This window comes from Trichechus manatus, unplaced genomic scaffold, assembly GCF_000243295.1.
Source record: "Trichechus manatus latirostris isolate Lorelei unplaced genomic scaffold, TriManLat1.0 scaffold00018, whole genome shotgun sequence".
Taxonomy (NCBI): domain Eukaryota; kingdom Metazoa; phylum Chordata; class Mammalia; order Sirenia; family Trichechidae; genus Trichechus; species Trichechus manatus.
In genome coordinates, this window is record NW_004443954.1 from 8,884,272 (window position 1) to 8,911,193 (window position 26,922).

General features: G+C 36.1%; 1 protein-coding gene across 2 annotated transcripts in view; it reads right to left on the reverse strand.

The window, feature by feature from the left end:
• Positions 1-26,922, reverse strand: part of CUNH8orf34 (chromosome unknown C8orf34 homolog) — a 478,679-nt gene that overhangs the window by 87,699 nt on the left and 364,058 nt on the right. For both annotated transcript variants that reach the window (XM_023727760.1, XM_023727758.1), the window contains 2 exons: positions 20,485-20,570; positions 13,754-13,830 (listed from right to left, as the gene is read on the reverse strand). In XM_023727760.1, the coding sequence (XP_023583528.1) occupies positions 13,754-13,830; positions 20,485-20,570 (163 nt within the window). The remainder of the gene's footprint in view (positions 1-13,753; positions 13,831-20,484; positions 20,571-26,922) is intronic.

Consider the following 26,922-nt stretch of genomic DNA (forward strand, 5'->3'; position numbering starts at 1 on the left):
GTCCTTATAGGGTCGCTATGAGTTGGAATTGACTCTTCCGTAACAGGTTTGGTTTTTTTGGTTTTTAGGTAACTAAGACACAGATTTCTGATAATTCTCTTTTTTTTTCCATCACTTACAGCATTTACAGTGTTGTTTACTTTTTCTTTACCTATATCTCAAGTTGAATTATTCAATGATTCAGGCAAATATTTAATTAAACCTGTAAGGACTGAATTTATCAGACATACTTACAAATAATTTAAAGAACAAGAAATTATAACTGTAGCCTCCTATATCTAATTTTGTCAGTCTTGAAAAGGTTGAATAACCTTTTGTTTAATATAATTGGATATACTTAATTGTCACGTGAACAACATAAATATGATTTGCCAGGGTCTTTAAGCCATTCAGAATCTCTAACATAAATTTCCTTGTAAAGAGATATCTCCTATAATTCTCTAAATTGTTGAGTCCTAAAAGTTAAATGAAAAAGATAAATCATCTTCACAGTGAAAAAGGAACAGAGAGCTGTCTGTTCATGTCAGTTCTCTATAGAAAGTAGATAAAATACTCAAATTTCAGAATAATCAGTACGGTCCTTTTCAAAGTTTATAGTAGGACAATTATTATATTCAAAACAAATCTTACATCCAAACCTTATGCATGAGACAGATAACACTGGGACTGCTCTGGATGAATAGGGAAGGAAGCCTGGAATGGTGCTCCCTGAAGCATAAGTGTTTATTCTTTGGCCTCCACAAACAGGTGGAAAACTGACAGTGTAAATCCCAGCAGCGCCACAGGGTGGGCGACCCTCACTTTGGCATGTGACAGACTTGGGTTACAACCACACTCCACCATTGGTTGTGGTCACTTACCTTCTCTAAGACTTGGTTTCTCCATTTAGAAATGGAGATCTAACAACTTACCTCACAGAGTTGTTGTAAAATTTTAAATAAGCTAATGTAGGCAAAACTAAAGCATTTCACATTGTTACTACCTCTCTCAAGAGGTCCCTGCTTTCAAGGAAATAGAGTCTAGCAGAGTTGCTAGCCTTTCCCAAATATTTTTTCCTTTCTATACATCTATCAGTATCGACAGGGAATCTCAGGAAGGAGGACCTGGGGTCATACTCTACCATCCCCCAATGAGAATCCCTGGGCTAGACAGTCAACTGAACAAATAAGTTTAAAGGGAATGGTGTAGATGTGGGAAGACGGTGAGTGTGGCTGCCTTGACATGGGTTTGAAGCAGAAAGAGGGATCTAGGATGGTTCCCAGCTCCTGGGTTAGGTAACTAGGAGAGAGCTATAGGAAGAAGATGCCGCTGGGGTGGGGGTGGTTGGCTGGAAAAGAGGGATGACAGAGAATGGGACTGGAAACGGAAGACGTGTTGGGCAAGAAAGACTGCAAGCAAAATCAGAGTCAGAGCGTGTTCATTCATTCTACCACCCACCAGAAATGGAATCTAGTGAGGCAAATCCACCAAAGTATTGATTTCCCCCAAGATGATCAATGACTTGGCCTCAGGTGGCATAGTCACAGGAACAGACAAGTATAGGGAAAAGGCATCCCTGGAAAAGGTCAATGATTTGCACTTCCAAGGTCTGAGCACTTTTTGGCCCTCATTTTCCTGTCCTTGGGCTGCAGGTCCCCTAGGCTAGGATATGCTTGTCTCTTCCTTCTTGAAGTATAGACCCTATATGGCTATTTCTCAAGTTTTGTGGCCTTCCAGTAAAGGTGTCTGCTAATTTTTAGTTACTTTTTCTTGACATTGTTTGAAGTTTGTCTCTTCAGGATAAACCTTTTATGTTTCTTCTTTGATAAAGTGGTAATTCCAGGAGAAAATTCATGCCCCTTTCACAGAACATCTGCTTTCTTAATAAACTTTAAAAAAAAAAAAAAAAAAAGCATGAACGATACTTAAAAAGGAAATGACAAGTTCCAGAAATTCAGATTTAAGTAAAATAAATACAGACAACTGATTCAACATTCTTAGGAAATAGAACTTTTGATAGTTGTGACATCACGGAGAGATATTCAGTAATAAATTATTTAACTTCCCTTTCACCTAAGAAACTTTTGCTATTTCTGAATATCCTGAAGATTTCCCAATATACTAAACAAAATAACTGGAAATGATTGCAATCCTGTCTCTAACTTATGAGATCCTTGTGACTATTACTCAAACTTTGCTTAAGAAACTGCTAAAATCACTAGATAAAATGCTTTCTATAGAAGCAAACTAAATTATTTACAGAAACTGACAAGTAGGTTCCTGCTTTCTGACAAATGATCCACCAAGCTTCTCTTGAAAGATCAAAATCCTAAATTTATATAAAAAAATTTCATATAAGAAATCTTGCTTTAGGGTAGTGATAAAGAATAGCTAGTTACTGTATGATGGTTAAAGTCTTTGATTTTGTAAAAGAAGAACAAAAGAGAAGTAAAGCTACAATAACTAAAACAGAAATAACAACCAAGTCAACGAAGGTTAACCTTCCACTGCCCAGATGGCAGAATGGTTAATGAACAGGGCCTAGAGTTGGAACAGCTGGGGATAAACCCAACCCTGGCTCCTTGACTTACAAACTCAAGGATACAAGGCAAATTATTTCATCTCCCTAAGTCTTAGCTTCCCCATTTATAAATTGGGGATAATTAAGTTCTGTTGGCAAAGAAAAAGAAGTTATGTTTGCAAAATACCTGGGAAAAGTTCAGAATTCAATAAATGTTAGCTGTGACATTACCATGCACAGTAAATTCTGATTAAAAAGTTTCAAATCAATAAGAAAGGGATGGGTTGTCATATACAAATTTCATTTGAAAATATGTTGAGTTTATTCTTTACCTCACAAGGACCACCAAAATAAACTCAAAATTTATTAAAGAATATAAGTGGAAAAATGTAAAAAACTTTTAGGCAAATATTTTTCTGATATTAAGGAGGAAAAACTATATATAAGAGGAATGAAAGAAATCAGAAAGAGAATAGTATGGCTTCTGTATGATACAAACTATCATAACCAACATTAAAGGGCAAATGTAAAGTTAATAAAAATATCTGCCACAAACATGAAATGGAACAAGCTATTATTTTAAACGGATAACAAATCAACAGGAAAACAAACTCCCCCCAGAAATATAACCAACAGCAAAGAATGAACAATCCATAGAAAGAATTACACAGGCCTAATAAATATGTGTAAAAGGCATCAAAGACATTTACTTGTAAACAAGGAAATACAACTTTAAGAACCAAAAAATTTCCTTTTGCATTTAACAACATAAGTTGATTTTGTGAACTTTTTGTTTGCTTATACATTTTAAGATAATACATAATTCTGGTAAGAATGTAGGAGGCTTCTGATAAAAATAACAAATGTACCTCTCCTAGTATGTATCAAAAGCTTGAAAGAAGTTCATGCACTTTGACCCTTTTAGGAATCTAGCCTTATAGGCAATAACTGAGACACCAAGAATGATTTCTGGACAAAGTTGTTCTCCAAAGCATTATTGATAAACATCAAATATAAGGAATAACCTAATCTTTCCCATCCCCTTTCACATAGAAACCAAGATAGGAAATAATACTATTCTCTATGGGGTCTGGAACAGCCTGTTTGCACCAGAATGAGACCCTACCCAGTTGCCGGATTCCAGCACATCTGTCCCCCCAGTGGCATATACGGCCATCCATAATCTGAGACAAACTAATTGAGAAGATCTAACCTAAAAATCTAACATTAATTCCAATATGACACTTCTATATTATGATCTGACACTAAAATTAAAATCTTAAAGTTTAAAAAGATGAATAATAAGAGGATATCTGATCTAATAGATACTAAAGGACTCCAATAATGAGCAGTTGTTAAAATTAGGTTTATAAAGAATTTTATGTCAGAATATGTCCATTATGCTACATAAAATAAAAATCAGAATGTAAAGATTTATTATGAAATATAGTCCAAAATTTTGATAATTATGACATATTAATAGATATGTTTTAAAAACACAATAAAATATGAAAATTTGTTCTCTTTATTCCATGATATTACACATTTTTACAATAATACTACTTCATTTATAGTAGGAAAAAAATATTCATAATAAAGAAAACTAAAACAGAGATAATAGGAAATTCTGCCAAAATTCTAGTTTAAAAATATTTTGCAAATCTAAAAAAAGGATGTTAATATTTTATTAACATTTGAAAATCTTCTAAAAATATAACTGCATGAAAAAGAGGGAAATAAAAAGTTCTATTTCTTAAAAAGGAACAGTCATTCAATATGAACCAACAGTCAACATCCTTTCAAACATAGTCCTTAAAATAAATTTTCCCCAAATGCTCTTTAAAAATATTAATACATCATTCTAGGTCAACATTATGGCAGGAATATGTAGTATCTTTGTAGGTTGTTTCAGCTAGCACATTACTGAGTCTCAAACTTTATATGTGACGACTTTTTATAATAGGACAAAAAAATTAGTCTCCATTAATGTCGTTGAAAGGTGAAAAGAAGTCCAAGATGTTTGAGCTTCTATAGGAAAGCATTTTGTATCCAATATTTTATATAGTCTGTGTATTTATTTTACTTTATTGAAGAAGATGAACATGTAAGGAAAAACTCTTCTTGGCGGCGTAGCGGTTAAGAGCTACAGCTGCTAACCAAAAGGCGAGCAGTTCGAATCCACCAGGCGCTCCTTGGAAACCCTATGGGGCAGTTCTACTCTGTACTATAGGGTCACTAGGAGTTGGAATCGACTCGATGGCAACAGGTTTGGGTTTTTTTGGTTTGGGGATTTTAATGTTCTTCTATCTCACTATAGTACTGAATATTAACGTAATGTGCTTCACACACAGTCAATTCCAGCACACCTCCACATGGTCCAACATCAGAGGCATAGGGCTTTGACTTCACTACACAAACATAATCCATGTTGCTTTTCTTTCTCTTCAGCCTATTTACATGCTAATCAAACTAAATTTGCAGTAGCTGACAATCGTTTTAATAGCGAATTAGCAATAACTTCAAATACCTGAAAATGGCAAAATACACTTTTCTTTTGCCCATCATGTCTATAAGAATGAATAGCCTCATCATAAACTGGGATCTCAGACATCAAGAGCATACAGTTGTATACCTTCTTAAGTATTATTTGATAGAAATTGATTGTACTTGTTCTGTGTAAATGCATATTAGGCCACTCTTCCTTCCCATTATCTTAAAAATAAAATGCAGAATTTATCCGATCCCAAGAAATAATGTCATAACTGTACTAATGTAAAATCGATGAAATCATGTAAAGAGATTTATTAATTACAAAAGCCACACTCTATGGTCAAACTTTCATCATGCTATAATTTTATCATCTTAAACTGTTTCCTATGCAAATATGACATTTAGAAGTTACGTTTTAAAAACCCATAGAAGTTAAAGAAAAAATCTTTGCATAGGTTTGGGCAAATATTTCCATCCTTAATGTGTTATGAATCAACAAACCTAAAATGTCAAAAGGAAAAATCCCACTAGATTCCAAAATTTGCTTAGATAACTTGCCCACCGTAGAACTTAGTTTTAAGGAGGTTTACTGGCATCTTAGACCCATGAGCAACAAAAGCCAAGTAAAATTCCACAGGCCAGAAATGGTAGAAACCTTTACCGTTGAGCAAAACGCATACTAATTGCTGTTCTTCAGCAGACAATTCATTGTTATAATTAGCTGTTAGCAATTTGTCAACATTATCTCTCAAGAGACAAAATTCACCATAATTTACTGTTTCTATTCCGTGAGGTGATAATGAACATTAGTTTTTTTTTTCATTTTGCAAGAGTACAAACTGAAATATGTTTAGTCTGAATTCCATAAACGCTAGCTGTCTGCCTATATTTTTCCGTTAGATATGTAATTCGTGAAAAATCGCTGCTTATACGTTAACCTATCCCTTCAACGTTACTCCTATTGATTAAATACTGAATTCAATTTACATTGAATCATAAGCACTTAAAATATATGCCACGATTTACTTACCATAAAATTATCCTTGGATATGGAAAAGAATTTGTAAGATGTTTTATTGGAAACATTTAAAATGTCAAGTTGTGAGGATAATGAAACAGACAAAAATTTTGTTGGATGAGTGTAGGGAGGAGAAGTATTAGTAAGAAATAAGTATAAAGCAGGGGTAGCAAAATTCATAGTTACAGCAATACTCCACTAAAAAACTCTTCCTCTTCCATATTTCATACTGGAAAGCTATATGTCCCTTTTTTTTAATGTTTGTTGTCAAAACTACATAATAATTTTGTTTCTTTCAAACATGTTGATCTTCTTCTATATGCCTAAGAGAGATGAGGTAAAGATCTGGTCAAGAAAAAATGGGAAAAGAGGAACAATTCTCCAAGAGAACACTATTTGGCTTGAACATAGCATACAAGTTTCTGGAGTCAAGAAATAAAAGGTATTTGTGCAAGCTGCACATTGCAGAGTGGATATAATTTGAGCGGGCTGTAAAACTTTCCTTATGTCTCAACAATCAATGTTCATTTGTGTGTGTGGAATTCCTCTTCTAACACAATTTCTAAAAGTTTCCAGGATTTATTATAAGAGGATTCTGCTGTGCTAACTAACATTCAGACAGGGAATAGAAATACTCTTTGCTGACCTATATATTGCAATGGTTCAACCACACTCAACTAAACTAAAATAAAACCCGAACAAATACCAATCCACCTAATTCTTTCCAGCAAAACAAAATTCATTTGGCAACAACGTCCTTCCTGTCCAGAGCTTTTCTGAAGACATCAGCTGTATGTGTCACTGCAGGTATGCACATCCATGTTTATCTTCATGTTTTCCAATGATAGTTGTAATCAAAAAAGTATTAAATTTACATCTAACCCAAGTTCATACTTTTTTAAGTTCATATCCATGTGTTCTTGGGAACGTAGCACCTGTGGGCAATTCCGATTGCAGAAAATCAAGTACAAACTTCATTACTTGTAGGTAGAGTAGAAAGAATCAGCAAAGAGTGACAAAAAGCAAGCCACTTGTCCCTTGAGCATCAACCCACCAGCCATCAAAGGGCAGCGCCTGCTGTATCTTTGTGCAAGCTTCCTAGTGGCTAAAGAATGTGCAGATGAACCATATAAACAAGATGCTTTGTTTATCTACCAATCAACAAAGCACAATACTGAACAAGCTTAAAAGTAATCAAAGTTTAGCCCTATATGTTAAGTAGATTATTTAATGATTCCAGAATTACCTCTTTCTGATCAAGTTTGCCATGGGTTTTTTTTTTTTTTTTTCCTATGACATGTACTGTTTGTCTTTTTGCATTTCTCTCAGTATCCTCCCAATTCCGGAATCCCTTTCTTGTCACAATGTCCTCTTTTCTCAGGCTCCTCCAAAGGAGAAGGACCTAAACAAGACTGGTCTCTTGGGCTCCAAAATTATTGATCCCTTACTCTCATAACAATCTACCTGTTTTACCATCCCATCCCTCAAATTCCTGCCCCCCCCCCTTTTTTTTTTTAATCAAACCAAGAAATCAAACACCATGAGGTTTTGGTTATACATAGGCAACTACTCTTTTTTTTTTTTTTTTTGCTGATATTATTTTAAATACATCTATTGCACAACTTTTGCCAATTAACTTTTTACAGGTGTACAACTTATTGACAGCAATTACAATAATCGACTGTGCAACCCTACCCTTAATCAGTGCGATATTTCTGTCACCATTAACCTCCTCCCTTTTCCCCTCCTTCCCATCCCTGGTAACCACTAATAAACTTCGTTCTCTATACATTTGCCTTTTGTTATCTTTTTATATAAGTGAGGTCATATGATATTTATCCTTTTGTGATTGACTTATTTCACTCAGCATAATGTCTTCCAGCTCCATCCATACTGTAGCATGTATCAAGACTTCAGTTCTCCTACTGGCTGAGTAATATTCCATTGTATTATGTTCCACATTTTGTTTATCCATTCGTTTGTTATGGACATTTATGTTGTTTCCACTTTCTGACAATTGTGAATGGTTCTGCAATGAACATTGGTGTACAAGTCTCTGTGTGCGTCTCTGCTTTCAAGTCTTTTGGGTATATACCTAGGAGTGGAATTGCTGGGTCATATGGTAGTTCTATTTTTATTTTTTTGAGAAACCACCACACCATTTTCCACAATAGTTGTACCATTTTGCATTCCCACCAGCAATGGGTGAGAGTTCCAATTTCCCCACATCCTCGCCAACATTTTTTTATTTTCAGTTTTATTAAACCTTTCCCTGTAAGAGTCCTTCTTTTATTTTGTCTTCTACTTTAGGTACAAAATGACTACCAGTTACATAAAGTCTAATCGGAGTAGTCTTACAATAAACTGGTCAGTACCAACCAGCGAATAAAATCAGTAAGAAATTTCCAAGGGGAAAAATAAAATGTCAGTAAGACATTGAACATCGAAGGTCCTTCTTTATTATCTTTCATCCTTTTATAACCATATGTTTGTTTAATAATTTGAAAACAAAGTTGAATTTTTAAGATTAAGGAAACCAAAGGAATTTTGAGATTCAAACGTCATTGATATTAAGTCTTTATGGATGATTAATCTAAAAAAGTTATGCATTGTATTCATAAAGCTGAGAGGTCATAATGAACACCTGCTGCTTGGTATTTTCTCCTTAGTATTTCCTTTTTGCTGGTTCATTTTTAATAAATGGATTTATCTAACAAATCCAGCTTTAATCTGCACAGGCTGTAGATATGCTAACAGGCATTCCAGAACACAGAAGGAGGAGGGGGACAGGGAAATTCCAGACGAATGACTTGCTTATTTGGGAGAGGATAAAAATCTAAATCTAAATGTTGCCTTTACCGCACTTAAATACTCACAAAATATTCGCAAAATATTTCAAGGACAAGTTAAGCCACTGGGGGAAAAGTTTCCAAGAGTCTGTTACCCACTTATTAATATCCAATCCCCAACACGGAAAGTTAGCAAATAGAAACAGCATGTGTTGAAACGAATCTGAATGGTTTTCAGCATTTGTGGCATGTTTATATTTTTGCAGGATATGACTCAGAATTTGCTTTGAATTATTTTGCGTTTCTTACAGTAATAGAGAAAAAAAAGTTCTGTTTTGTTGCTATTCTCCATTAATATTTAGAGAAAGGTACAATTTTCTTCTTAATTTACTAAAAAATATTATCCCCCAAAATACTGCGGAAGTATGCTTTGGTAATTTGCATCTAAAATATCACTCTCACGTAATTAATTTTTTAAATGTCATGTTCTTTTTTCATAAGAAAAGCAGCTACCATCTAAAAATTGTTGTGTCTAGGGTCTGTTATTTGTTCATTTATCTCTGTCTTTATATATCACATATTTCCAGAAAGATTTAAATGGTTTATATGGCATTAAATAGAACTGGAGAATTTTCAAGAATTAAAAATCTAATGAATGGTAATTGAAAACAAGTAAAATTGACCCAGAACAAATTCTTGCTGTGGGCAAGCACCATGCAGACACTGGGGAAAGAAAGCAAAATCTCTAAGAGCCAGTTTGAAATCACTCAGAAGAAGTTTGACCAAATAATGCTAATTTTGTTTATTCTTTGAATTATTAGGTGTTATCAAGTCAAATACGATGAGAAGGATATATCTTGCTTTAGACAGTGATTAGAAAATAATCTAATGATATCTTTTTAGGCATGAGGAAAGGAATTCATAGCTGATAAAACAAACATTTGCAAAAAAGTGATGAATGCCATATTACAGTCTGAATGATGGCATGCCTTTATCATCACGAGACTATGAAGACATACTGAAGTTTATTAATGGCAGAAAGTTGCTTCTTAAAAAAAGTTGATGCAACCCTAGTCTATAATCCAAAAATAATATTTGTATCAAGCACATATCCCATTATACTCTCTGATGTGAGAACATTATTTGGAACACTGTATTCAGTTGTGGCAAAATCCACACTTTAGAGGGGACTTGGCAAACAAGAATATGTTCAGAGAAAGCATCAAGAGTACTGAAATCTTTGAAAACTACACAATGTAAAAATTGGTTGAAAGAACAGATTGTGTTTTGGATGTAAAAATTGGTTGAAAGAACAGACTGTGTTTTGGCTGAAAATCTAAAGTCTAAGATGGGATATGCTAACAGCTTCTGACATCTGAAGATCAGCTAAGTAGAAGAAGGATTAGCCTTAGGCTTTCAGTCTAGGAGTAGAACTAAAATCAGTGGCTACAAGTGGTTGTGAGGAACAAGAGAAAAATTCTGAACAAATAAAAATAAACTCTTTTAAAAAGGAACAGAAAAGCAATGCAAGTATCAAGGATGTACAGCAAAAAGGCAATTGACTAGTGCTCAACTCCTGGCCTCATTGCTCTTTTAGCAATGGGTGCCTTGGTCCAGTTCAGTTACTAACCTTGTCTGAGTTTCTATCTTCTTATCTATAAAATGGATATTCCTGCAATGAATAGGGGTGGGACAGTTACTCAGAACAGTCAGAGATGAAAAGCTTAACTAGCACCCATGGTTCTTTCTGTTTCTAAGGTTGTACCATTTGATGTCATATAAGAAAATGCAATACAATACAATATTTTTCATCTCGTGGTCAAGAATTATTCCAGACTAAATTCCTTCATTCAACATATATTTATTGTGCACCTAGACCTCGTGGCACAGTGGTGAAGAACTTGGCTGCTAACCAAAAACGTTGGCAGTTCGAATCCACCAGCTGCTCCTTGGAAATCCTGTGGAGCAGTTCGACTCTGTCTTACAGGGTTACTATGAGTCAGAATCGACTCGATGGCAACAGGTTTGTTTTGTTTTGTGTGTACTATGTATAGGCACTCGTATAGGGGTACAGAAGTGAAAATGGGACAGAAATTCTTGCCCTCATAGACCATATCTCTTTCATGACCCGTGGTATATACAGCAACTACCTACATTTTCTAGTGCTGTGGTTGACTAGGAAGCTGCTTTCCCATTTATACTGCATGCTGCTGCAAGGTACAGACCTGCATAACTTTTGAAATGGAAGAAACAGGTATGTGCTGCAAATTACTTTGTTTTTTTTTTTTACAGGATACTGTATAAGGTGGTGCTGAATCAATGTTTTTGGTATGGAGAATATAGATTTTGATAAAAAGTTTTTTGGTACACATATGCACCATTCAACTTCGGGAGCAGAATTTGTGGTACACATATGTACCTTGGGACTCTAAGAAAAAAATCCGTGGTACCTACCAAAAATTCAAACACACTCAAGGATTCAGTGTGCATTCCATTAATGAAAACACATGGCATCAAAAAAAATTCAAAGCAGAAAATAATTGAGTACTGAAAGGGTTATATTATAGTGAAAAGAGATAGGCATTAAACAAAATAAATTATATAGTACAATAGACGGTGGTAAGTATTATATAGAAAAAAAAGGAATATGTGAGACTTAAAATAAGATCAGGAAAGCAAAAATTATAGAGTGACATATGAGGAAAAATACATTAATATATCAGTTTTCTTTAAGAAATTTCATTAAGAAGTCCATCAGAAAGTGCAGTGCCGTCAACGAAATCCTATGATCAAAATAATGTTCTAAATAAGAGCCGTCACACGAATAGACATATGCACATCCATGTTCATTGCAGCATTATTCACAATAGCAAAAGGATGGAAACAACGTAGGTGCCCATCAACAGATGAATGGATAAACAAACTATGGTACATACACACAGTGGAGTACTACACAACAATAACGAACAATGATGAATCTGTGAAGCATCTCACAACATGGGTGAATCTGGAGGGCATTATGCTAAGTAAAATAAGTCAATCACAAAAGGACAAATATAGTAGAAGACTACTATTACAAAAACTCATGAAAAGGTTTACACACACAAACAATCTTTGATGGTTACGAGGGACGGGGATGTGGGGAGGGAAAAACACTAACTACACAATAGATAAGTGGTAACTTTGGTGAAGGGTAAAACAGGACACAATACTGGGGAAGTCAGTACAACTTGACCAGGGTAAAGTCATAGACACATCCAAACTCCCTGAGGGGCCAAATTACCGGGCTGAGAACTAGGGACTGTGGTCTTGAGGGACATCTAGCTCAACTGGCATAACATAGTTTATAAAGAAAATGTTCTACATCCTACTTTGGTGAGTAGTATCTGTGGTCTTAAAAACTTATGAACGGCCATCTAAGATACTCCACTGGTCCCATCTTGTCTGGTGCAAGGGAGAATGAAGAAAACCAAAGACACAAGAGGAAGATTAGTCCAAAGGACTAATGGACCACTACTACCACAGCGTCCACCAGACTGAATCCAACACAACTAGATGGTGCCTGGCTACCATCACCGACTGCTCTGACAGGGATCACAATAGAGGGTCCCGGAAAGAGAGGGAGAAAAATGTAGAACAAAATTCAAACTCACAAAAAAAGACCAGACTTACTGGTCTGACAGAGACTGAAGAAACCTTGAGAGTATGGCCCCCAGATACCCTTTTAGCTCAGTAATGAAGTCACTCCTGGGGTTCACCCTTCAGCCAAAGATTAGACAGGCCCATAAAACGAACAATAATAAATGTAGTTCAACCATGTATACAAGGTTAAATGGGCATATCAGCCCAGGGGCAAGGACGAGAAAGGCAGGAGGGGACAGGAAAGCTGGATGAATGGAAATGGGGAACCCAAAGCTGAGAAGGGTGAGTGTTGACGCGTTCGGAGGTTGGCAACCAATGTCACAAAACATGTATTCATTGTTTAACAAGAAACTAATTTGCTCTGTAAACCTTCATCTAAAGCACAGTAAAATAAAATAAAATAAAAATATTCTAAATAATGTGATTTAATGAGAGATTGTAGTGGTATAGGAACCCAGTCCATCCATATATTATATTTAGGATAACCCAAGATTGCATTAATGAGCGCTGGTAGCACAACGTTTAAGCATTTGGCTGCTGAAGGAAAGGTCTGCTGTTTGAACCCACCAGCAGGCAGAAAAGACAGAGCTATCTGCTGCCATAAAGATTACAGCCTAGGAAACTCTATGGGGAAGTTCTACCCTGCATATAGGGTTGCTATGAGTCGGAGTCAACTGGATGGCACACAATAACAACAAGACTGCATTATTAATCGGGTTGAGTTTTTAGCAACTTGATGTATTTTATAAACTTTATGTTTAGAATTTATACACACACATATTTCCATTTTTATTTCTTTTTTTAACACTATATTATATTACATTTAAAAATGTTTAACCTTATAGTTTTCCCCAGTATACTCTATTGAAGAGATACGGTTTAACAAAAACATCACAAGGACTTCACAATTTAAAATAGCATGCTTAAGTTAAAAGTGTGCTTCCAGGATAAGCAAAACATTTATTTTTCTATAAAAATATGTATAGTTAAACTTTCTGAAGTCTACGAGGGCAGCTCATAATCTTTTAGAATGTTCATATGTAAAAGTAAACACCTAATAACACCAGAAGTTAGCTTTCTCCACCTTGTTCAAACCTTCTTCCCCAGTTGCTGAAAAGAAAAGTGTTAGTACAATCTTGCTGTATATCTGTATACCTGTAATGAAGTTGGCCACCTACTGATACAAGCATCCTGTATGGATATTTTAAAATATTCTTTAATTTGAAGAATGCTGTTTTCTATTCCTTCTGTATTTTCCTACTGGTAATATACATTAGTTTTAGAGACAAAAAATAAACAAATGGATATACTTACACGTCCTGTTAATTTAGATGCTTTCTCAAATTCTTCACCTTCCTCCATTAGGGCCTCTTCAGTTCCAGGTAATGAATCTATTTTTATAAAAACAATGAATAAATTATAGTTACATACGAATTCTCTGATATATAATTTAATTCTCTGATATTTAAACCAATATATACACTTATCATGAGAAGAATATTAAAGTGACTGAACTGGTTATTGAAAAATCAGAGTCTGTGAGTTAAAATGAAGTGGAGGGTGATACTTATTTAGCTTAAAGACAATTTATGAAAACTGTCTTGTTGTTGTTGTTAGTTGTTCTCATGTTGACTCTGACTCATGGCAGCCCCATGTACAACAGAATGAATCACTGCCCAGTCCTGCGCCATCTTCACAATCATCCAGTCCATTGTTGTGGCCACTGTGTATTTTGAGTGACTTCCAACCAAGGGTATTGGACAATACTCTGTTGTGATCTGAAAGGTTTTCATTGGCTAATTTTTGGAAGTAGATCGCCAGGTCTTTCTCCCTAGTCTGTCTTAGTCTGGGAGCGCTGCTGATAACCTGTCCACTGTTGGTGATTCTGCTGGTATTTGAAATACCGGTGGCATATCTTCCATCATCAGAACAACATGCATGCCACCACAGTATGACAAGCTGACAGATGAGTGGTGGATGAAAAATGTTAAGTATTCCTAATTTAGAAGGGGTACAGTGAAGTCAGGAATATACAGGAGCTGCAGTTATCTTTCTTTTGATATATTATCCAGCTTATTGTTGGAACTTACATTTAATGTTTTTTTTTTTTCTTTTTTGAAATTTAATATTATTTGCTGTTTTATCCATTCACTTTTTTTTTTTATTGGTTACACAATTTAAGTATCTTTGTGTTCTTTCTTTTAAAAGGGATAGAAAACCCGAAAAAGAGTTCAAGTAAGGATACATATTATTAATTGGTGGTAGATCTTCCATTTTAATGTGTCAAGCCAGAAGCTGTGATTTCTTAGCCTGAATAGACTGAAGGGTGGGTGAGTGATGAATTTCAAATACATTAATAAAATGATGGCAATTCCTTCTAAATGTCTGATGAGTTAAATTATAACAACAGTCATCCCCATGGGTTATACATAATTCTGAGTATTTGGGTAACTAGAAATTCTCTGTATCAGAGATTGTTACGCTCAACTTCCTTAGTTAAATTTTAACTCCAATTCAAAGAAAAAAATCAGTCAAGAGGAAGGTATTTTAAACCACTGAATACTTTTTAAATTGATTTCTTATTTCTATTAATATTTGAGAAAGCCACATGAATCCCTAAAGAAGATTTTCCTTCAGTTCCACATACCTATGAAGACAGGTTTTTCTGTTGCATAAAATGCACTCCCTGGGAAGAAAATCAGAGCATTAAATCCTTTAATTCTTAATGGCCACTTGGGACCAGGGAGGCAATGGAAAAGAAAGGTTTGCACAAAGCCACAATCAAAGTTGTTTGAATCATGAAGCTCTCTGTCTCTGATAATTCAGAATTTTGCACTCAAGAAGAAAAGTTACTAAATCCCAGAGCACATAGTTTACCTAAATGTAAATATAGATTTTATTTTAGAACATATTCTGTCTTCTACCATAAAACTTAACTTTGGGAGAACCACATATATTTTCAAATTGTAGATAAACCTAAAAATTTTACCTACCATCCTTCAAAACAGACATAGACATTAAAGAGAAGCAAATTCTAGTTGAAAAAATCAGGAGAGAATCCACTTGCAAAGAATACTTAACTCCCATCTTTTAAAACCCAGTTGTAAAAGTTACAAATAGCTAGGCTCTTTAAATTAGGATGTAAATTAACCATAATTTAAGTCATCCAAGTCTGTACTCTACTCTATAGGACTGTGCAGCAAATGCTAGAGTAATTTCAGTATTCACTCAGCATCTTTTCTGTTTTCTTTGTGTTGAAATTCTTATTTGAGTCCAATTTTGGCTTAATAAATACTATTAAAAAGTTCTACTCTACATTATAAAGCAAACTATTTTCATATATAAGGCAAGAAAACCATATTCTTGTGGATTTGGTGATTTTCTTTTTTCTAATTAGAAACACTATACTATAAATAGGAGTCCCTAGGTGCTGCAAACAGTTGATGCGCTTGGCTACTAACCAAAAGGTTGGCTGTTTGATTCTACCCAGAGGTGCCCTGGAAGAAAGTCTTGGTAATCTACTTCCAAAAAATCAGTCATTGAAAACTCTATGGAGCCCAGTTCTACACTGACACATGGGGTCACTATGAGTCAGAATTGACTTGACGGCAACTGTTTTTTTTATAAATGGTTTCTCAAGTTCCTCTTAGTGAGTAGTTTATGTTTTTAAAAAAGGGTTACCACTCTGGTTTGATTATGTACGTATGTATTCATTCATTCATTTAACTTGTATATCTGTATATTCATTTACTCAACAAATACTGTATGCCAGGCATATTACTAGGTGTTTTGAAAATAATGTTGAACAAGATTATTTTCTATCAACTTTTCTCCCATGGAATTTATAAAGGGAGAATATTGGTAACTTTTTATGATTTTATTTTCTGTTGTTGTTTGGGTTGAGTTCTTCCAGGTTACGTGTGCCATTTCCAGTGAGATCTATAATATGGTAAAGCCCATTCAGCTTAGAGTAGAGGGACAACTGTGAAGTTCTCCCAGAATATTTAAGAAGTCACATGTCTGATCATATTGAGAGCTATTAAGTTGAATGGGCCCTGCTAAATTGTTCAAATCTAGTGACAGGACTCAAATCTAACAAGCTAGGAAAGACAACAGACATCAGGAAAATAAAGCTTAGTGTTTATTGCTTGAAGAGATACACTCAGTTATTTTTTAATTTAAGTATTGTGAATACACTACATAATAATTGATGTGCAAATACAGTATGTGAAAAATAAGTTGATCTGTCTACTACAGAGTAATTTATAAGTATATATGATTTTTAAAATATAAGTGATCAATTTCTTGAGCTTTTTTTTTTTAATCACATGGGAGAAAATGAGTCTTTAAATCTGTCAAGTATTAGCGTATTTATCTAGCCTTCTCATTTTAGAGAGGAAGAAACTGAAGCATAGAAAGACAAAGTAATTTTGTCAAAGTCTAACAGTCTCTTCAACACTTGGGCTAGAAAATAGCCTCTGTGGTTGATTGGGAAGACTGGTAGGAATCTAGCTGTATCCAACTTCCTCCAGTCATCATGTTTACTTTTGCTGCTCATGTCAGAACACTTTTCGTACTCACAAAATTATACATTTATGCTCACTAAGTTCAATGTGTATGCACAGCACAGTTGACATGAAAATTGCATTAGTCCTTTTGGATAATGTCAGTAATATTTAATTACTGGAGCTAGTGGTCTGATTGACTTAAGTAGAAAGGAATGTAATAAATCAGAAACTCTTATTTGGGAATCTGTTGATTAGATCTACTAATATCTGAATGTGAACACTGCAGGATATCAACACTTCAGTAAAGGAGCTTAAATTTAATGAATGCATTTTTCCAACGGCAGCAAGTAAGTATAGTCAACAACATATTACAGATAGATTGCCTTTTAACTTCCCAAGAATTTAATATCCCTGCAATTCTCAGTAATTATATAAATGCGATCGCTGAGTGATGTGTACCTGTAGATGGGTGGATTGGAGTATATCTGACAGAATTTTTAAAAATTAATGAGCAAATATTCAAACTGTATCTGTCTTTTTCCTAGTTTTGTACTGTGCCCCGTGGGGAACACAGGCAAACCTCAAGAAGCATACAATCCAATTGAGATGAGAAGAACACACACCCAAGAAGCAACTGAAGAGTAATTAGGGGTTGAGGAAAAGGAATCGCAGCTGTGGGCTGATGGTCAGGGAGACTTGCAGTAGGTATTAGAGCATAGGATCTGCATAGGCAGAGGGGAGGAGAAAGAACATAGTAGTCAGCAAAGAATGGCCTAAGTCCAGGTACAGATACAACAGTACCAGTGAGGAGAGGCTAGGCTGACCTCAGAAGCTAAGAGAATGCCAACAAATGGCGGTGTGGGGCCTCCATTTCGTTAGGGGTACATTGCTCAACTGTCATTATAAATGTTAAAGGTTTATAGTGAGAGTGCACCATGTCAGTGGTAGTACAATAGATTTGGGTATATATGAACTATCATCATTTCTTTGTATTGGGCTACAAAGGTACTTTTTATGTTCTCATACCATTCCATTTTTTAACATTTATTAGGTAACATTTGACATACAAAAAAGAATATATATAATGTATATTTAAATAACAAAGCACAATAATAAAATCAGCATTCTAAACTCACCAACTAATTTAAGAATTAGAGCATTTCCAATAACTTTTGTATGCCTGTGGGCTCCTTCCTCTTCTATCCCCCAGTGTCTACCGATCCCCTGAGGATAAGCAACAGTCTGGGTCTATCATCCCCTCATTTAAATACAGTCTTATCACTTATGTTATGTTTTGCTAAAGAACATATTATTTAGACTTGCCTGTTTTCTGAGCTTTAGAAAAATGGATTTTTATGACTTGCATTTATTCAATCAATGATATATTTTGAAGACTCGTTCAGTGGTGAGCTGGAACCTACTCACCAGTTAGGAGAGCCCATATCTGAGGTGAGTGAAGTCAGGGTGATTTCCTGAATCAGCCACAGAGGTGGGAGTATTTACACCATGGAAATCATCAATCCCTATGAATGAGGGGGTTTCTTTTTCAGAGAACAAATTGTTAAACATTTACTAGCATACTACTCATTTCATTCATCCTATGTGTGTTGCTGAAATGCATTCAATTCCCTATAGGGTAACAACTCCTCAATTTATCCATTTTCCTGCCCACAAACCTACCGAATCTTGCTTATACTAACAACGCTGCTATGAACATAGCTGCTCATATTCCCTGGTTCACAAGACTTGTTTCTCTATGATCTTTACTTAGAAATGGAATTTCTGAGTTTTAATTTATATAAATGGTCAACATTTTAAAATAATGGGAAATTGTTTTCCAAAATTATTTATATCCCGTTAGTAGCATATGAGTTCCCTTTGATCTATGTCTTCACCAGCACTTAGTTTTGTCAGTTATTAATTATTGACAAATGATTGTAAAACAGCATCTCACTGTGGTCTTAATTTGCTTTTTTCTCATTACTAGTGTAAATAAGCATTTTCATATGTTCATTGGCCAATTCCTCTCCTGTGAAATAGCTATTCATCTCTTTTGCCTATCTTTCTATTGGTTTGTTTTTCTTTTCTTTATATATTCTAAATATTAATTTGTGTCAGTGATATCTGTTGCAAATATATTCTCATATTTTTTTTCCTCTATTAACTTTATCTGGCATCTAACGAAAATTTTCAATAGTTGAATTTCTCAATTATTTGTTTTATGGCTAGGTATTTTTGCATCTTGTTTAAGATGTCCTTCTCTATCCAGAATTAAAGAAAACATTTCCTGTAGTTTCTCTTCTAATTATCCCAATTGGATGTGCCAGCTGCTTTCAGCCACAGTACTGACTGATGATGCAGGTGATGTTTTTTAGATCAGTTGATCATTTGCTCATTTATTTATTCAGCAAACATTTTGTAGTGCTCCTGACATGAACTTTAGGAGCCCTGGTGGCACAGTGGTTAAGATCTTGGTTGCTAACCAAAAGGTCGGTGGTTTGAACCCACCAGCCACTCTGCAGCGAAACGGTGTGGCAGTCTGCTTCTGTAAAGATTATAGCCTTGGAAACCTTAAGGGGCAGTTCTACTCTATCCTGTAGGTTCTCTATGAGTAGGAATCAACTCAAAGGCAGTGGGTTGGACATGAAATTTGTATGCTAAGTTAAGAAGTTTGGATTTTGTCCATATAAAATGAGAATGAAATGAGCAGCCTTATTTTTTAGAAGGCTGCTACACTAGGCAGAGAAAGAGAACCACCTGAACTGAGGCAGTGACAAGGAGGCTGACGACGAGGCGAGACTGGAGAGGAGATTCTGAAGAGACATTGACAGATTTAATGACCAATATAGGGATAAGAGAAAAAAAAAGGTTGCAGCAAGTTGACTGTGACTCATGGTGATCCCGTATCAACTCATGGCCACTTCGTGTGCTTCACAGGAGAACTGCTCTCCATAGGGTTTTCAATGGCTGTGATTTTTGTGAAATAGATCATCAGGGCTTTCTTCTGAGAGGCCTCTAGGTGGATTCAAGCCACCAACTTTCAGTTAGTAGCCAAGCACTTAACTATTTCTACCACCTAGGGACTCCCGGAATGAGAGAGGAGGAAAATCAAGTATGAAGTTGACATTTCTGCCAAGGAAGACTGAATGGGTCCTATGATGTCAGAATGAGAATTAGGGGTACAGCAGGATTCAAGATCCAATTTATGGATAGCCAGCAGGACATGTGGAGTTCTAAAAACAAGTTGGAATTAGTGACATCATTTTGGGATAGCCAACACATAGCTGATCTGTTTGTACCTTAGGCAGATGCAGGCAATAAGAGGCTTCTTCTCAGCATCCACTCTTCTAGCTTGCTTTTCTTCCCTGACCTTAACCTCATGACACACAGAGCCAGAAGGAGTGTGCTGGGAATGGGTATGTAACCAGCAGCTGTTGTTGATTTGGGGCGGGGGAAGATTTTTAGTTCGGTTTTATTTTATTTTAATCTTCAAGTGCCACTAAAACTACAATAAGTATTTTTGGATTTAAAACTTACCCAAGGAATCTGGGATTAGTTCATCTGGAGAATGAAGTATCTGTGATGTTTCTTCCGACCTTTCTGCCAGGCTGTCTCCTTGAAGCCTAAATAATTAACAATGATCATTGAGGGACAATGCTGAATTATACAATATGAACGACAAAATATTGGTGAAGGGACTATGAACTTCTAGACTCTAAAATCAGACATTCTTCTTTTCAAGGTAGAAATAGAAATTTACTCAAGCCATTTTATTACGGTGTTTTTGCTCTTCTAACCCATAAGAAAAAGTATTCTATTTCCTTCTGCGTACGTAGAAAGATTGTTCAAGGTAGAATGTGCTTTTCTTCTGAGTGGAGAAAGGATTAGAAGCAAATGCTTTTACTGAAACTACAGTGGAGAACTGGGCAGAAGGAAAGCAATGGTCTAACAGCATGCTCACCTAAATTCTAGGTCCAGCGGACATGAGACGGTTCTTATGATCACACAGACATTTATCAAACAATTCTCCAAATCACAATCATTACTCAGCCAACCTGAGCATAAGGGCCTCTATGTCAAGATAAATCTCAGCAGTGGAAATGAAGATTCCTATTGTAACTGCCTAGGACTGTCATAAAAATGTGTTCTTCAAGAGTGGAAAATTGTGCAGGCAATTTTCAACTATATGTTGCTGAGCCTCTGTGTGCTCATCTTTATAATCAGAAAAGTAGACTAGAAATAGCCAATTTTAGGCTGAGTTTATATTACTCTCTTAAACCACATTATAGAGGGAGGTAGAGCTCAGCAATAAATGCTGGTGAACTCGGTCCTAAGAATAGCAGAATAAAGGACAGCTCAATCAACACCCACAGAAGTAGCAGTCAAGAAATCAAAAAATGCATTGCACTGGTCAAATCTGCTGCAAAAGACCTCTTCAAAGTGTTGGAAAGCAAAGATGTCACCTTGAAGACTAACGTGCGCCTGACCCAATCGCATCTTATTGCATGCAAAAGCTGGACAATGAATAAGGAAGACCAGAGAAGAATTGATGCCTTTGAATTTTGGTATTGGCAAAGAATATCGAATATACCATGGACTGTCAAAAGAGCGAACAAACCTGTCTTGGAAGAAGTACAACCAGAATGCTCCTTAGAAGCAAGGATGGCGAGACTACGTTTTACATTCTTTGGACATGTTGTCAGGAGTGATCAGTCCCTGGAGAAGGACGTCATGCTTGGTAGAGCACAGGGTCAGCAAAAAAGAGGAAGACCCTCAACGAGATGGAGTGACACAGTGGCAGCAACAATGGACTCAAGCATAGCAACGATTGTAGGCATAGCACAGGACCAGGCAGTGTTTCGTTCTGTTGTACATAGTGTTGCTATGAGTTGGAGCCAAATTGATGGCGCCTAATAACGACAACAACTGCTAACCTTGGAGGATGGTATATATGTCAAACAAGCCAGAGATTAGAAGTTTCTACCAATGTCCTCTCTTTTTTTCCTGTATTTAGCTATCAGCAAGTACCTTCAGAAGAGGCTATTAATATAAGCATAATAAATTACACTAAAATTAAAAAAACAAAAATTCAAGTATGACTCATCACTGTACCAGGCTCAAAAAATATAATTTCCAACTGTTTTATATCTTTGCTTTTATATCCCACGTTGGAACAATATAATAAGTTGCATTTGACTTTTGCAAATTCATGCATCTCTCTCTCATTATCTCTTGTAAATATTGTAAATTATATTTGCATATTTATTCTAATAACATTAAGTTCTGCGTATCTCTGAATATATTATATATTAATGTTCACATATTACCTTCTATACACAAAACCATATTTATTATGTTGTGTGAGCTAACTAAAAAATATCTCCATTGTAATTTTCTAATAGTAATAACACTTTTTGGTCAGATATGCATAGCTTTATAGTTTTAATTCAGTTTTTAGAATTTTACTTTAAAGGAACACCACCACTTTTAAATGAATGAATTACCAACAAACTTCTCAAATCTTCTTTACTATTTCTTCTTTATTGTATGTATTTCCAATAATCAGTAAAACTATTTCAATAATAACTATCAAATATTCTTTTTTTAGTTCTCTTTTTCTAGAACGATTTTGTCAAAATTATCAGAGAGAAATTATGTAGGTACATAAGGTACTGAAAGGTGTAAGTAAAAATTACTATTAAAAATCTACAATTAGCTCCAACACATATGAGTATTTAACATGAGGTTAAAAACCTAAGTGGAAAATAAACCTCCAACAAAAGTAGGAAGAAAAAAGAAATTATGTAATAATCTTTTTGCTCTTTGGATGCTTCAATAAAACCAAATATTTATTTAGCATTTATTAATATGCTCAAAAATAAGCCAAATGCAAAGATGCAAAGAAATTATGACTGTCCCTGATTTCACAGAGTTCTCAGTTTTGTTGCGTTGAAAAGACAAATGGTCATGAAATACAACCCAGTTACACTGGGTGGCCTCCCAGATGCCATGAAGCTGGCTCATCTTTGTCCAAACACTGCCCTCCAGATACCTTAAGAGTCAAGTGTGCCTTGACTTGGCAGCATTTCCATTGTAGAGCGCTTCACATCCCTGCTATCCTTGAGAGCTCTGCCAGTGTTTCCCAAACTGTAATCCGTACAGCACTATTTCTGTAACAGGTTAATAGGCACCGTGCAAATAAGGGTTGTGTGGACAAGTCCGGGAAATACAGTCTTAATAAAGTTAAATTACTTTTTTAAAAATACAGGAGTTTCATCCCTATTCCTATTTCCAAACCTTTCTATTTGCTTTCTCAAATCTCTCTTCCATATTAAACAAACTCCCCTCCACTCTCAGCCCCTAGACAGAATGCTTCCTGTTCTTTGTCACACTGAAATCCTGATCTCTTTAAAAAGAATCACTCTGGCTGCTGTGTTGACAATAGTCTGTAGGGGGCAAGCACAAAAGCAAAGAATCTATTTAGGAGGTTATTTAGCCTTGGTGAGAGATGAGTGTGGAGTTCCTGGGTGGTACAAATAGTTAACGTGCTCTACTTACTGCTAACCTAAAGGTTGGAAGTTTGAGTCCACCGAGAGGCACCTTGGAGCCCTGACAGCACAGAGGTTATAAGCTCGGCTGCTAACAAAAAGGTTGGCAGTTCGAACCTACTGGCCACTCCTTGGACACCCCGTGGGCCAGTTCTACTCTGTCCTACAGGGTCTCTATGAGTCAGAATCAACTTGACAGCAACGGGTTTGGTTTTTAGGTGTAGAGGCTCCTTGGAACAAAGGCCTGACAATCTACTTTCAGAAAAATCAGCCACTGAAAACTCTATGGAATTGACTTGACAGCAACTAGTTAACTGGTTAGTTTGGGACATGTTAAATTTGAAAGGTCTTTTAGACATCTAGGTAGAAATGTAGGGAGGTAGTTTGTTACTCATTTAGAGATGCTGACTAGGCTGTCTGGAGAGAGAGTTACCATTTCTGGGCTCCAAAATTTCTACAAAGAACAACAAAATATGATATACTACTATTTAACCCAGCTATTTTAAAGGCCATGATACTCTGTTTCACATCAAAATGAATAGTATATCCTGATAAATGTAAATTAAATCAGGGGAACCACAAGAAACAGTTCTGGTTTTGAGAAATTTCAAACAATTTTCTTCAAAGAGTTAGAAAATTAACTTATCTTTCTCCTCAAAGTCTGCTTTTAATTCACAAAGCCTCTTTCATAACATCAGTTGTTGAGTCATTTCTAAGTCTCTTTCTAAATGTTCATTTTCCATTTTAAGATTCGTTTCTCCAAGTTTATTTTTAAGGGAAATTCTAACAACTTATTGTCACTCACTCAATTTAGAAGTCTTAAAAAAGTCAAAATTGTCATCAACATCAAAAATTTATTGAGGACCCTTGAAGGCAAAGCCCTCCATTGAGCACTGGAGCCTGCAATGTGGAGTAAGACCTGAGTGTGTTTGCATGGTACTCCCAGTTACTGTGCAAGCTGCCCCAAGCAGAGACCAGATCTGGAATTCTCCACTTCCTCAGGGCCTCACGTGTTAATTTACATCAGTGCCCCAGAATAACTATCTAATTTCAATGTCTATCTGAATTCCTTGCCCACTTTTAACAGTTCTTTTCCTACCCTAGAAAAAGTCACTGCTGTGTGTATCTGGGCTTCATTCATCTAACAGTCTAACATGGATGAACCTTGAAAACATTATGCTGCATGAAATAAATCAGTCACAAAAGGACAAACATTGTATGATCCCACTTAACAGGAAATATCTAGAATACGCAAATGGATAGAGACCAAAGTTTATTAGTGGTTACCAGGGGTTGGAGGGAGGCAGAAAGAGGGAGTCACTGTTGAGGGGACACTGAGCTTCTGTTAAGGGTGATGGAAAATTTTAGAAATGGATAGTGGTGATGGTTACACAACATGGCAAACGTAGTTAATGTTACGGAAGTGTACATACAAAAATGTTGAAATGGCAAATGTTTTGTTTGTTAACAAAAAAAAAAGTTACTGTGACCCTATGAAACTTTCTGTCCCCCCCACCCGCCCCCAGCCTAGTGGTTTAGAATACTACCTGGAGATCTTTTTGCCCACCCTCCTTTACAAACCCACTTCCTGCATCTGGGTGTCTGCCATTCATTACTCCTGGCCACTCCAGTTTGACCCTGTGGTGGGATGGTCTTCTTATTTTAATTCTGAATTTGTCTTTCAACATTCTCTCAGACCCCTCCAGCAACATTCTCTGTACCCCAGACTCAGCTCTACCTCCCATCACCTCCACAAACACCACTCTCCCTGGATTTCCTTTCTTCAGAGAATTTCCAATAGTGCCTAGCATTCTTGCTTCTTATTTTACTATATTCATTTATAAATATAGAATATTCATTTAAAAATATTCCCTCTAGGATTCTACATCTGTAGGAACTGTTGACTCTTGGCTGTCTCTATCACCTGAGGATAAGTGAAGATCCACCAAGATGATGCACCTTTTTCTGAGAGTGGAATGCAGTGGAGTAACACTCTCCTTCATCAGACCTTCCTTAAATTCTACTTATTAAATTCTCTCCCTCATTCACTAGAATCTCTGAACGTGAACCTCTAAAATATAAAAATTGATGGTGACACAGAACTAAAAAACTAAAAACCATGCGCTTCCTTATTAAATTTCCCTTTTAACTTCCTATCTCCCAAAAGTGAGATACGGCCTGCTAACTATCTCTAACTCTCTAATCAAATTTATGGCGTCCTCACATAGACATGACTGCAGACATGTAGCTGCCATAGGTGGCCGCTTATCTGGGCTGCTAATTACTCTCCTGGCAGAGGCTTAAGAATTTTAAAACCAAATCTAAGCAAAGCACACAAGGAAAATGGATAGGTTTTATTATCGAGCTTTTCTGCTTTACCTCAACTCTAAAGTAAAAATTTCAACACAAAAGAAGGTAGAGAAGATCTGCTGAAGCAGGAATGACTCTTAGCATACTTTGGAACTCAAAAGCCAGATCTCTCAAGCAGATAGGACAAGAATATGGACCACTGACTCATACAGCTTGACCAGATGACTACATGAACAAATGACACCCTTGGGGATAGTCCAGTCTTCCTCAGACCCGAGGCAGCCATGAGAAAGGACTAAGTTTAAATCGCAAGACAGCTCTGGAGCTAAGGAAACTGCAGGAGAAAGCTGCCAAACACAGGATATCTGAGCTAGAGGCAGCCCTGTGTGCTGGATCGGCAAGCTTCCTTCAACACCAATGTCAATCTCATTTTTAACCCAATTTCATCTCTATAGATTACCTGGAGGAGTGAGGGTGTGCTTTGGACCTGCCATCATCCCTACAGATGACCCATTATTAAATCTATTAAATGGAAAAGTCCTTGGGTGGTGCAAATGATTAATGTGCTTGGAGGTTCAAGTCCAGCCAGAGGTGCTCAGAAGAAAGGTGTGGCAATCTATTTCCGAAAAACGAGCCACTGAAAACCCTATGGAGTACATTTCTACTCTGACACACATGAGGTCACCATGATTTGGGGTCAATTTGACAGCAACCAAACTGGACTGATCTAAACGGAAGTAGGTTGTTAAGGTCTTTATTTGACACAGTAGGCCAGTGGTAATCGAACCTTAGTGTGCACTGGAATCCCCTAGAGGACTTGTTAAAACTCAGATGGATGGGCACCACCTACAGAGTTTCTGATCAGGCACATCTGGGATGGAGCCCAAGAACTCGTGTTTTTAAAAAGTTCCCAGGTGATGCTGATACTACTGGCTGGGATTACTCTCTGTAGTGCCTCCTATTTACAGTTATGGAAGGAGATAGACCTTAGCCTCCTTCCTAATGGTGGTGGTAGTATTATACCACGCCTGGAATGCAAAAAATAGGAAAGCCTCTACCAGAGATGTTGCTGCTTTCCTTTCTTTAGCTTGCTGGGTTTTGATTTTTAGCTAAATGC